At 39.8% G+C, this 13857-nt stretch overlaps 1 protein-coding gene across 1 annotated transcript in view; it reads right to left on the bottom strand.

The window, feature by feature from the left end:
- Positions 1-6653: 6653 nt before the first annotated feature.
- The window catches only part of kif26ba (kinesin family member 26Ba), a 168754-nt gene continuing 161550 nt past the window's right edge, over positions 6654-13857 (bottom strand). The window contains exon 28 of the mRNA XM_061964360.2: positions 6654-12924. Coding sequence (XP_061820344.2) covers positions 12776-12924 — 149 coding nt within the window. The 3' untranslated portion in view covers positions 6654-12775. The remainder of the gene's footprint in view (positions 12925-13857) is intronic.

Here is a 13857-nt window from a genome sequence, read left to right as displayed (position 1 = left end):
GAGGACAGCTTTGTAAAAAAAAAAAAAAAAAAGCAGGCTTCGCTCCACATCCTAAAATGAAAGCTGAAGCTCCGCCAACCTTGTGTAAGTCATCCACAGAATGTAAGTTTGAATCATTTTGTTTTTCCTTAGCGCACATAGCTATGTTAGTTTTGCTATTGTTTGTGTCTTGTCTCACTCCTTAAAGTTACGTTGTTGTACAGTGTGTGATATGTGTAATCTATTACCCTGGACTGTGTTGTATACAGGTAGTTAAAGTCTGGGCCGTCGGTGGCATACACACTCTGGGGGGCTACATGGTCTTGGTTTGGGCTTTTGTAAATAGTTCAAGATATTTTTCTTGCATTTGAATCCATCAAATATATAATATATAAAAAATTTAAAAAAATGTCCAAATCAAATCAATTTTGATGTCAAAGTTGGTTTGAATTTATTTCGAACATGTATGCAATTACAAGTAATATATTATATAGTTTACCCATTTACATGTTCGAAAAGGAGTAGGAAGAAGCAGAGCTTATTTAATCCTACCCCTTTTCCAATTCATAGCAATTTAGTAGCAAATATTCACTTCCTGTCCTAATTTTGTAACACAATTTACATCAATGAATACAACAGATCTCTTAGTAATAGTTAAGTGAGTTATGGTTCATATATGAGATGATTATTATCCCATTTTCAATCAGGTTCAAGATGTTCATCAAAATTCTTCTTCTTTGTACTTTTTAAACACTCTTAGTTTGAACAGGATCATATTACTACATTGTTTAACTTATTTGCTTAATTCATTCCATAATTTAGTTCCACATTGATATACTCAATGTTTTAAGTGTTTTAGTACATGCATACAAATGTTTTAAATAATATATTTCTCTGAGCTTGTATTTCTAATTTTTTGTTGAGAAAAATTGTTGTATAAAACCAGTGAAGTTGGCACGTTGTGTAAATCGTAAATAAAAATAGTTTACAATGATTTGCAAAAAGAAAACAACAGACAACAACTGCTATGCTTCTCGCAAACTGTGATGCTTTTTCGCCCTAAAAATGGAAGATTTGATTTCTAAAATAAGAAATTTTTCAAGATTGGACTTTTAATCAAAGCAAGAAATTATTAGTTCTGGTTTAAGTTTCACTTTTGCATCGCATAGCAAAAAACTGTGGTGCGTTCAAAAACCCTTGATTAAAGCTCAAAACAGAGGTGTCACTACTCCTTAAAGACAGGGAAGGCTTAACCCACAGTAAATGCACTAATAATATATAATAATGATGTATTATGATAATTATCCACTGATGATAATCCGACATTAATCCGATAATCTCTATTTACATTATGAGATAAAGTGAAATTTGACATATTTATAATCATTCAAGTGAATAACGACATGTTATACAATAATTAAAACTCATATTCTGTGTCCTTTATGTGGAATTTGTCGCACTTTTTTGTAGAAACAAAGACAAAACCCAAACTTGATCTTTTTTTAATCAACCCAATCACTATAAGGAAGCCTTTAGCCTCCCTCAAAAAGTCCTAATGACACCATTCGTACGAGCGCTTTATGAAAAACATTAATGAGACATAAACATGTCAATATTGTAGACTTTTTGATCATGAAGTGTGCCATCTACTGTGCTTTTGGGTTACCAGGTTGGGTAGACTGACACGCATACTTTCCAACCCTCCCAATTTTCCCGGGAGACTCCCGAATTTCAGTGCCTCTCCCGAAAATCTCCCGGGGCAACCATTCTCCCGATTTCCACCCGGACAACAATATTGGGGGCTTGCCTTAAAGGCACTGCCTTTAGCGTCCTCTCTCACCTGAAAAGGAGACTATTATATATGTCTCCGTTATCCATAGGTTTATCTATAACCCATAAAGTAGGCAGGCACGGAGCTATTTCTCAGCGTGTTTTTATTCCAGCCGGCACGTTAATACACTGACACACAACATCCGGATTCCCATCATGCATTGCTTCAAAACCACGGCAGGTAGTAATGTCCAAAAACATAACAGAGACGAAGCAGAAGAACGAAGAAGAGACATGGCGACGACGAGTAAGAAGAAGTACGCTTGCAAGTTCCAAAATGATTGGAAAAAAATAATGTCAGTTCATCCAGGACAGCTGGAAGGGGAAGGGGGATACTGCCTGCACATTTTGTAGATCAGGCTTCTCCATTGAACACCGTGGCAAAACAGATATACTCATTCATGAACGGATTCGGAGGTCTCAAGGTTGGCCAGTATGCTGACACGTGCGTATAGAACATAGTTAACAATGATAGATGGACGGGAGTGTATACATGCCTGGTTTACAACATCATCTAGATATGTTAATCATATCTTTAAAAATGTCCAACACCCACATAATGTGTTACGTGTATTTGTGTTGTTTTTTTTTAAGATAGTTTCAACTGAATTAAGTAGTGGACCGGCTGGCGTCCTGGTGCAGCCTCAAGAACCTATAGCTGAACGCCCAGAAAACAGTGGAGATGATCATGGACTTCAGGAAAGTCACAGCCCCACCACTGTCTCCATTGTGGACTCCTTCTGTTTCTTGGGCACCACCATCACCCAGGACCTCAAGTGGGAGCCAACCATCAGCTCCCTCAAAAAGAAAGCCCAGCAGAGGATGTACTTCCTGCGGCAGCTGAGGAAACTTAAGCTGCCGACCAAGATGCTGGTGCACTTCTATTCAGCCATCATCGAGTCCATCCTCACCTCCTCCATCACCGTGTGGTTCCCCGGCGCCACAGTCCAGGATAAGCATCGACTGCAGCGCATGGTACGTGCTGCTGAGAAGGTTATTGGCTGCAGGCTCCCATCCTTCCAGGACCTGTTCTCCTCCAGGACCAGGAGGCGTGTGGGTTGGATCACAGCTGACTCTTCTCACCCTGGACACAAACTATTCTCCCCTCTCCCCTCAGGCAGGAGACTACGGTCCATCCAGACCCACACCTCCCGCCACCTGAACAGTTTTTACCCCTCGGCCATCAGACACATGAACCAATAACAAGATCTGATAGCTCATTTACAGCTCATGTTATTACCTATTCTGTGTTATATGTGTTTTATGTTGCACCATTGCACCAAGAACTATTCCTAGTTTGTGAACCCGTTCTCAAACAATGGCAATAAAAAACTATTCTGATTAAGCAGTAGTCTGTTGATGCATGTGAACATACTGAGAGTGTGTATGTTGGGCATTGCTGTTTTACAATAATTAGGGTTTCACAATAATAAGGAATATAAAAAAACAAAATGGAGGCTACAAAAAAAATCTTGTTTCAGGCCATAAAAAGCCGAGAGATGGCCCTGAATACAGTGTATGTGTACAAAGTGAACGCCTCTTCATTAGCACTCAAGCTACAGACACAAAATGGTGTGTTTCCAGTAGTGCTTATTTAAAGCACTTTTACATGGTTTAATTTGCAGCATCAATGCCTCCAATACTTAAAAAAAAAAAATGTTTGCAGACATATATGCTCTACTGTATATCAAGAAGGCAAAGCACATTTCAGATTGGTTGAATACATACCTTTATTTACATTCCCCTCATCACCTTCCTCCAGCAACACACTGTCAAAGCCTTGAATCATGCACAGAGAATATCACACTTCACATACTTCTGTTTCCCATCCTCTCCTTTATGACATATTTGACTTCATTCTTTCCGCAGGACAGATTGGCACTTACGATTGACAAACTGTTTAAAACAATGTGACAACTAAAAATAATTAAAGTAAACGACTGACTTTTTTTTGTAAATGGGTGAACATTCCCAGCAGGCACAAGACATTGATACAATGTTGATTATACATAGATGTTCTTTTAAAGCTGATTTTGAAACAACGTTGCAAAATAGTTGTATTTGTAAATTGAGACAACGTTGATGTTCAACGTTGGATCCACCTAGTTGATTCGAAAACGATCAAATTTCAAAGGTCAAATCAACGTCACAACCTGACATTGAATAAATGTCAAAAAGCATGTTGTTTCAACGTATTTGTGTTGTACAATATTGGTTGGGAAATGACCACATTTCAATGGTCAAACAACTTCTGAACCCAACATTGATTAAACGTTGTCAAAAAGCATGTTGTTTCAACGTTATGTTTGAGTTGCTCAACTTCAGGACCTAATTCAACAAGTTCTCAACGTTGTGTGCCTGCTGGGTTTGTCCATGTCCAATCATCATCAACTTGCAATCACCCACCCAAATTTAAGATGCTATGTGTCAGTTTGCGGTTCATTTGAAGTACCTCGCATTCTCGCAATCAATCACTTATTAGAAAACATTATTCCTGAAAGTTGACATCAGACTGTTGAAAACGTATTGCTGACTAATGAAACCTATCTCACACATAGCATCTTCACGTTGGAGATATGCATTGTTGGCACTCAAGGCCTTACTGTTAAATACAGTACAATGTGTCTTAGAAAAGACAAAACGCTAAATTCACAAAATAAACCAAAGGAAGTAAAAAACTGCATACAACGATGTGTACAATCTAGTCATGGCATGACAAAGTTGGAGTAAAGTGAATATTTTATTTGTTGAATGGGCTGGAAATGGCACAAGAAAGTGTCAAAGACTGTAAGACATTGTGTTATAAGTACTGTATTTGGGGAAAACAAATCCTTTCTTTTTTTGACGTTTTAAAATATGTTTTTAGCCGACAATTTTGACTAAATACAATATTTTGCACCATTCTAAAGGGTTAGAAATAGGGATGTCCGATATTGTCTAACTCTTTAATTACCGATACCGATATGATCAGATGCCCGAACCACCTCATCTGGCTCCTCTCGATGCGGAGGAGCAGCGGCTTTACTTTGAGCTCCCCCCGGATGACAGAGCTTCTCACCCTATCTCTAAGGGAGAGCCCCGCCACCCGGCGGAGGAAACTCATTTCGGCCGCTTGTACCCGTGATCTTGTCCTTTCGGTCATAACCCAAAGCTCATGACCATAGGTGAGGATGGGAACGTAGATCGACCGGTAAATTGAGAGCTTTGCCTTCCGGCTCAGCTCCTTCTTCACCACAACGGATCGATACAGCGTCCGCATTACTGAAGACGCCGCACCGATCCGCCTGTCGATCTCACGATCCACTCTTCCCTCACTCGTGAACAAGACTCCGAGGTACTTGAACTCCTCCACTTGGGGCAAGATCTCCTCCCCAACCCGGAGATGGCACTCCACCCTTTTCCGGGCGAGAACCATGGACTCGGACTTGGAGGTGCTGATTCTCATCCCAGTCGCTTCACACTCAGCTGCGAACCGATCCAGTGAGAGCTGAAGATCCTGGCCAGATGAAGCCATCAGGACCAAATCATCTGCAAAAAGCAGAGACCTAATCCTGCAGCCACCAAACCGGATCCCCTCAACGCCTTGACTGCGCCTAGAAATTCTGTCCATAAAAGTTATGAACAGAATCGGTGACAAAGGGCAGCCTTGGCGGAGTCCAACCCTCACCGGAAACGTGTCCGACTTACTGCCGGCAATGCGAACCAAGCTCTGACACTGATCATACAGGGAGCGGACCGCCACAATCAGACAGTCCGAAACCCCATACTCTCTGAGCACTCCCCACAGGACTTCCCGAGGGACACGGTCGAATGCCTTCTCCAAGTCCACAAAGCACATGTAGACTGGTTGGGCAAACTCCCATGCACCCTCAAGGACCCTGCCGAGAGTATAGAGCTGGTCCACAGTTCCACGACCAGGACGAAAACCACACTGTTCCTCCTGAATCCGAGGTTCGACTATCCGGCGTAGCCTCCTCTCCAGTACACCTGAATAGACCTTACCGGGAAGGCTGAGGAGTGTGATCCCACGATAGTTAGAACACACCCTCCGGTTCCCCTTTTTAAAGAGAGGAACCACCACCCCGGTCTGCCAATCCAGAGGTACTGCCCCCGATGTCCACGCGATGCTGCAGAGTCTTGTCAACCAAGACAGCCCTACAGCATCCAGAGCCTTAAGGAACTCCGGGCGGATCTCATCCACCCCCGGGGCCTTGCCACCGAGGAGCTTTTTAACTACCTCAGCAACCTCAGCCCCAGAAATAGGAGAGCCCACCACAGATTCCTCAGGCACTGCTTCCTCATAGGAAGACGTGTTGGTGGGATTGAGGAGGTCTTCGAAGTATTCCCTCCACCGATCCACAACTTCCGCAGTCGAGGTCAGCAGAACACCATCCTCGCCATACACGGTGTTGGTAGTGCACTGCTTCCCCTTCCTGAGGCGGTGGATGGTGGTCCAGAATCGCTTCGAAGCCGTCCGGAAGTCGTTTTCCATGGCTTCCCCGAACTCCTCCCATGTCCGAGTTTTTGCCTCCGCGACCGCTGAAGCCGCACACCGCTTGGCCTGTCGGTACCTGTCCGCTGCCTCAGGAGTCCCATGATGCCACCCGAGCGCCTCCCTAAGGAGGTGTTTAGGGCATGTCCGACCGGTAGGAGGCCACGAGGAAGACCCAGGACACGTTGGGAAGACTATGTCTCCCGGCTGGCCTGGGAACGCCTCGGGATCCCCCGGGAGGAGCTGGACGAAGTGGCTGGGGAGAGGGAAGTCTGGGCTTCCCTGCTTAGGCTGCTGCCCCCGCGACCCGACCTCGGATAAGCGGAAGAAGATGGATGGATGGATGGATATCAACCGATACCGATATCAACCGATACTGATGTATACAGTCGTGGAATTAAGACATTATTATGCCTAATTTGGACAACCAGGTATGGTGAAGATAAGGTCCTTTTTTAAAATATTAATAAAATAAAATTAGATAAATAAATTAAAAATATTTTCTTGAATAAAAAAGAAAGTAAAACAATATAAAAACAGTTACATAGAAACTAGTAATTAATGAAAATTTGTACAAATTAACTGTTAAAGGTTAGTACTATTAGTGGACCAGCAGCACGCACAATCATGTGTGCTTACGGACTGTATCCCTTGCAGACTGTATTGATATATATTGATATATAATGTAGGAACCAGAATATTAATAACATAAATAAACAACCCTTTTGTGTGAATGAGTGTAAATGGGGGAGGGAGGTTTTTGGGGTTGGTGCACTAATTGTAAGTGTATCTTGTGGTTTTTATGTTGATTTAATTAAAAAAACAAAAAAAACGGTACCGATAATTTAAAAAGACGATACCGATAATTTTCGATATTACATTTTAACGCATTTATCGGCCGATAATTTCGGCAGGCCGATATTATCGGACATCTCTAGTTAGAAATTACATGAACATATTCCATAGACAGCTAATGCGTGATAGTTTTTTTGTATTTAAAAAGTACTAATAATTGAATTCAATGCACTGACTGATACAATATCCCATTTTGTTGTTGTATTTAGTGGCGTTTTTTATATTTAATTTGACTTATTTTGTGTGCATGCAATAATGTCCCCTAAAACGCACTTTGCAAATGTAACCTGTGTATTTTTGCTCCAAAATAAGTACCGTATTTTTCGGACTATAAGTCGCAGTTTTTTTTCATAGTTTGGCTGGGCTCCAATGCGACTTATATATGTTTTTTTCCTTCTTTATTATGCATTTTCGGCAGGTGCGGCTTATACTCCGGTGCAACTTATACTCCGAAAAATAAGCTACTAAAAGGGGGTGTGAACAAGTCTTTTGCTATTTGCTTGTGTCATTTCCAGTTTAAAAGCTAAAATAAGACCAGTATAACAGCGGCTAAAGTAATGGCCAGGGTATGAATAATTTTGGTCTTTACTGTACTTAATATACTGTATGTAATGGGCGCAGCAACATATATCATCTTAAATGCATAGTAATTTTAAAAATGATATTTGAATAAATAAACCTTAATAATCTCAAATAAATACTTTTATCCACTATGAAAGACAAAATAGAAAACATTCACCTTCTGTTTATAAACACATCATGGAGACATTTTATCCAACATACTTTTAGTTTTTACACCACATGACTTTAATTGCCATGCCGTAAATGACTTTCGACATCCAATCTGGAATACATTTAACACCAAAAGGAACAAATGTGACTTAGCAAAGATGTGATAATGTCCAAGAAGCAATTTAAAGGTTTTTTTTCCTCCTCATTCAGATATTTATATTTGTACAAACATGAAGGTGATAAAGATGTCAAGCACCAGAGAGAATAATATAAAACCATCTTACAAAGACGTGGAACACTACAGACCTCAGTGCTTCCTAATTTAGCTGTTATCTTTCTTTTGTTTACTTATATATTAATATATCTATTTTTTTTAAACACGGAATATTTCTACTTATGGTTTGCATTACTACACTTTCTGCAAACTATTGCCTTTTGCCTGGATTTAGAGAACTTGCAACTTTGTCCCAGTAATACAATAACAATGCAATACCTCATAGTCATGAACTACCACCTGCTTCCATGTATAACTACAATTTATAGCTTTCTGAGGCGTACTCTAATTGTGAATCTTAATTAAAAGGCCAACAAGGACTTGATTGGCTGATGTTTTGCAGATCCATGATGTCGTGAAGGAGGATCATGCCAGCAAATTTGCCGAAACAACAGCACATCTGGACTGAATGTGTCCCAAGAAGAGGTAAATACACAGACTGCTTTCAACTCTGATATAAAATACACACATTGACAAATCATTCATATTCTTTTAAAAATGGAACACGGATACAAATAACAGACGTGGATGTAATAACACTGCAAAAATGTCTCACTGCTTTGTGAACATAGTAAAAGACATCACATCCGTTTGAGGGGGTGGTAGAAGGATGTATAAGGTAAAAAGAGACACTAGTATAATGTATATACTGTATAAGTGAGCCCTACAGGAGTTTGGTCATGATGTGCTGTTTAGACAAAAAAAAAAAGCAACAGGCTGCGCTCACACTTGTCAAATTTAGTCACATTTAGTCTGGTCCCCAAACGCTAAAATGACCACCAAAGCGTCAAAAGTGCGGTATATTGACTTTGTTTGGGATTCTAAAAATGGATGTTAGAAGATTTTCATGAGTGTTTAAAACTCCTGTTTAAAACAGTATAAGCAGATTGGAGTTTTTGTTGCCTATTGCAAAGTGTAATACAGTCCCTAGAAAATATCCCATCCTCTATTTGGGGCCAAGATATTTATGCATGCAAATTGAGAGGTGGCATCAAAAAACTTTCCCAAAGCTTTTCTCACTGTCACTCTCACACACACACACGTATACACACGTGACTCGGAGAGATGCAGCTGTGACACAGTGACCTGCTGGAAAACAAGAGTCTCTGTAGGTCAATTCAGATTTTTTTTTTCCCGTAATGCGGAGGTCTCAAACTCAAATAACCTGGGGGTCACTGGACGTAGAGTCTGACTGAGGCTGGGTCGCACTAAGGGCCTGATCTACTCAAGGTTTGTGTGTTTCAAAACATGTGCAAACTTGACAGCACACGCAATGCTGATCTTTTAAGCTTAGCTGGTGCGCAGAGGATTGTGTCTCTTAGCGGAGAGCGCAACCCATTTAGCGTGTCTGTCTTCATGAATATGTAGAATATATGCTGATCATCAGAACGCCCACAATACTGGGAGGAGAAAATGCAAATGTAATCATTTTGCACACAAAGTGTTGTTTATCAAGACTAAAACTGTTCTGCGGTCGCTGTTTTTCCGTCAATATTGTATTTAGTATGTCTAGAAAGGACGTGCAAACTGGCCTTTGACAGAAATAGCTGTGAGAAAAGAGGCAATCTCGTTGCAGCTCCAGCCTACGTATATGTGTCAACATATATGGATGTCAAAAATAAAAAATATTCAGCAATATAATTTTATAATTGTATATCTGCTGGATCACTTAAGGGACTGATGTAAAAAATATATGCATTTAGGTGCCTGCAGATTTTTTTAATGACAATCTTTTTTCCATAAACATGTAAAAAACGTATTGCAATACGCCTGGAACATTCCAAGGCAGGCTCACAGTTAGTGCCAGCCTCTCCCATTAGCGCATCTTCAGCGCTAAAAAAGTGGGTTCTGTTGTAAAGCCACCGCAGTACTGCTTCTAAAGTGCCCATACAAAAGTGGTGCATGTCTGCTGCATGTTTCAAAACATAGCAAAACGCCACAGGTAAGAGCACGATGACATGAGTGTGCAGTAAATGAGTGTCTCCATGGCGAAAGCCGCGTATTACACGCAAAAACCTCATTTAAACAAGGTGTTCTGCACCAGTTATCAAATGTACACGCAGTCTTAGTAGATCACATGCAACACATCCATGAATAGTACATGCAATTTTATAGCTTGCATTAGCTGTTTAGTGCGTGGTATATGGATCTTAGTAGATCAGGCCCTTAGTATTTACTTCAGAATTATGTTTTAACCCTCCTACCTGCAGCTATATAAGCTATATTTGGCCTTAAAGCCTCATGAATGTTAAATTTAATGTAAAATTTGTGTAATTTTATTTCATCTCCAAAAGATGGTCAGAGACATTACTGCTTGCTTAATGGAAGTTGCTCTTTGTGTTGTTTGTTGTGCTGTCATTTTTGTGTTGTACTGTACCGTTATTATTGTTAGTGTCTAGTAATATATTGAACTATCAGGGTGCACGGGCCGCAATTACCCTCAACTATGAAGTTAAGTAGAGGGCCACAATATATGGCAAGTTAGAGACGTCTGCCATAATGTGACCTGGATCTGATTATTTCCCTGTTAGTGTGACTAGTACAGTTGCGGTTTCTTCAAATCAGGCCTAATTTGTATGTGGTCAAAATCCGATATCCGATGCGACTTTAGTCTGAACCTTCAGGTCTCGCTCATCCGATCCATTACAGCAGGTTGCAAGAAGAACGAATGAGCCAAAAACGGTGAAAAAAGTTATTTTGGAATTGAACAAACATGCAAAAAGTATTTCAACAAAACCATTCCGTTGTAACTGTTGCTATGGCTTGTGTTTATCTATTTTTATTGTATTTATGTTAAGGGACTGCGGATGGAAATGTTCATCTTTGCTATAAGTGACATATTTACACAACATCATGTGTTATTGTGTTCATCAAAGTGCATAGTCCCTTTAAAAATATATAAACAAGCAAAAAAAACCTTGGCTCTGATTTAACGGAAGAGACTTTAAGTACCCCACAAACTGCAATTGCGACAATTGTTGTCCTCTTCCTTCTTAATTTCCTATGGGAATTAATTCGCTTGAGAAAATGTTGCTCAAACTCTCCCAAATTGCTACAGATGCGCCAGGACTAAGACCGACAAGAATTTAAGCCATGTTTACTTCCGCAAACCCACTGCACTGCTTGTGACGTCATCTTTAGTGCACGTGTGTGTCCTTCCATGGACACGAAGATGAAAGATTTGTTCCCAAAAAAAGGTCTTGACGAGGACGAGTTGTGTTCTATTCAGTGGCCAATAAATTTTTACATGCAAATAACAAGTAATGACAAAAACTAATTCCCACAGCAAGGCAAAGCTTTTCTTCCTGTCACTCACACAAACTCGTGACCTGGAGAGACGCAGTCGTGTACAGAGACCTGCTTTTTCTGAAGTCTTCAAGCATGATGGGGATAAGACTCTTACAACCATTTCTTGGGGTCTGATTCTCCATTCAATTCGATTCTCGCAATATCTTTTGTGGGGGGAAAAAAAAATGATAATAGAACCTTTTCCAAAAGAAGTTACAGGCTTCTGACGTACAGCATTACATACACGCACAGCGAGTAAAATATATTCTAAAGAATTTGAATGTTTCTTTTTTATTATTGTCCATCTTTAAAGTAAATTATGAATACATTTTTAATCTTAATAAATAAGAATCGCTATTTTGATGGGAATCGATTTTCTTGAGCACGCTTAGGTTATAATGCTAATTTCTAACTGTTAAGAGGGTAAGACATTGATATATCTTTTTTTTTTCTGTACTCCACCAATTATTTCACTGACATTGATTTTGTTTTTTGTTTTTTACAATAACTGGTCTTTCTGAAGAAGGGTCGTCTTATATTTGGGTCACTGAGTTAGAAAAACTCTTGATCTAGTGAATGCTCAGCAAATTAGACCTACTGTGCGCATCATGTATCTTTTATTATTGTTATTTTATTACAAGTGTGAACACAGCCTGGCTTGTACATGTCCCTGTTTAAACACGACGTGCTGAAGTTTCTCCATAGTAAACTTCACACACACATATTTTTGGTCCCTTTTGTAAATAAGCTGGCGTTCACATTCTGGACTGTTTTGTTATTTTAAGTCTCACGACCAATGACCTGCAAACACACTGTCTACTGCACTGTATGCGTGCCCATATATGGAAACAACGACCCACAGTAATACATCACATTATGGCAATGAATTCAAAGACACTAATCTTTTTTTCACTATGCTAGCACCATACTATGCAGTATGTAGATAATAGTATTGTTCAATTGTTAACAAGGCACTTTTTTATCATCATATGTATTCGTCCCCTTGGTCGTTTTTTGTTTTTAAAGAACTGCACAACGATATCAGACTTTTGTCTGACAGTTTTTGAAAGTGCTTTTCCAAAATGGTCACACCTTTTTACGGCTTTGTCCGTATTAACGTTAAAAAAAAGATGGCAGTATGGTGGTACATACATTCCTAAGGTAAAGTTACTTATTTGCAGCCCAGTGAGATAAATCTAAGCAGATTCGTCTCTCTCCTCCGCCATCTGGACGTCCTTCTGCTTACTTACAACTGAAGGAGACATGTGAGGTGAGTTCATCCTTCATAGTCATCCTCCACCTGGCCGTGTCCTCCGTCTGCCCGTCTACCGGTGTCTGGACGCCATGTCAAAGCACGTGATCATCATGAGATGAGCTTTGCAGAAGTTCACTCGGGTCTCCAGTTTGTCCGTCACTGTTTCCAGAGCTTGCAGATACTCCAGGGAGTCCACCTCGAAGACCTGCTGCAGCTCGACTAGACCACAAGATGGGAGAACTTGTTAGGCTTCAGTTTCAAAGGTAATCTCGCCGTTTACGAGCAACGACTTTGTTGATGACGCAAAAAAAGTTCCAGAAAACGCCAATTCAGCAAGCATCAAATTAATAACAACAATTGCTTTTTCTTAAGCTTTATTTGGTATGCTTCAACATGAAGAATGTAACGAGACAATAACAATACACTCCTGAAGATGTGTAACAGAAGCTAAATTTCATTTAAAGTTGTTTTTGATGTTCAGGTTGACTGTTTGGTTCTTTTCCTGCTTTAACTTTATCTTTTAAGTTGATTAATTTGCAGACATTGTTTTTGCAAGACTGTGCGTGTGTGTTCTTGTATTTCTATCCTTCTTGAGACATCAACAAGGAAAAGTACCTTCCATAGGAGGACCGGTGAACAAGTTAGGACCCAAATCATGGTCCCAATACGGAAAAAACATTGCATCTAATGGAGAATGTCTCATTTGTGGTGAAATCAATAAAAATGAGGGTGGCTGAATAAGTGTACGTTATATGACGCATAAATAACCAACTGAGAACGTGCCTGGTATGTTAACGTAACATATTATGGTAAGAGTCATTCAAATAACTATAACATATAGAACATGCGATACGTTTACCAAACAATCCGTTACTCCTAATCGCTAAATCCCATGAAATCTTATACGTCTAGTCTCTTACGTGAATGTGCTAAATAATATTATTTGATATTTTACGGTAATGTGTTAATAATTTCCCACATAAGTCGCTCCTGAGTATAAGTCGCACCCCCGGCCAAACTATGAAAAAAACTGCGACTTATAGTCCGAAAAATACGGTACAAACAAAAAATTCAAAAGAAAAATTATTAATTAAAAGCTTACCTTATTTATATTTGCAAAGTATGTATATATTATTAATGTTGTAAATACAA

Source organism: Nerophis lumbriciformis, linkage group LG06 (genome assembly GCF_033978685.3).
Source record: "Nerophis lumbriciformis linkage group LG06, RoL_Nlum_v2.1, whole genome shotgun sequence".
NCBI classification, from domain to species: Eukaryota; Metazoa; Chordata; class Actinopteri; order Syngnathiformes; family Syngnathidae; genus Nerophis; species Nerophis lumbriciformis.
The sequence above is the reverse complement of the archived record's forward strand: the minus strand, read 5'-3'. Positions and strand labels throughout refer to the sequence as shown.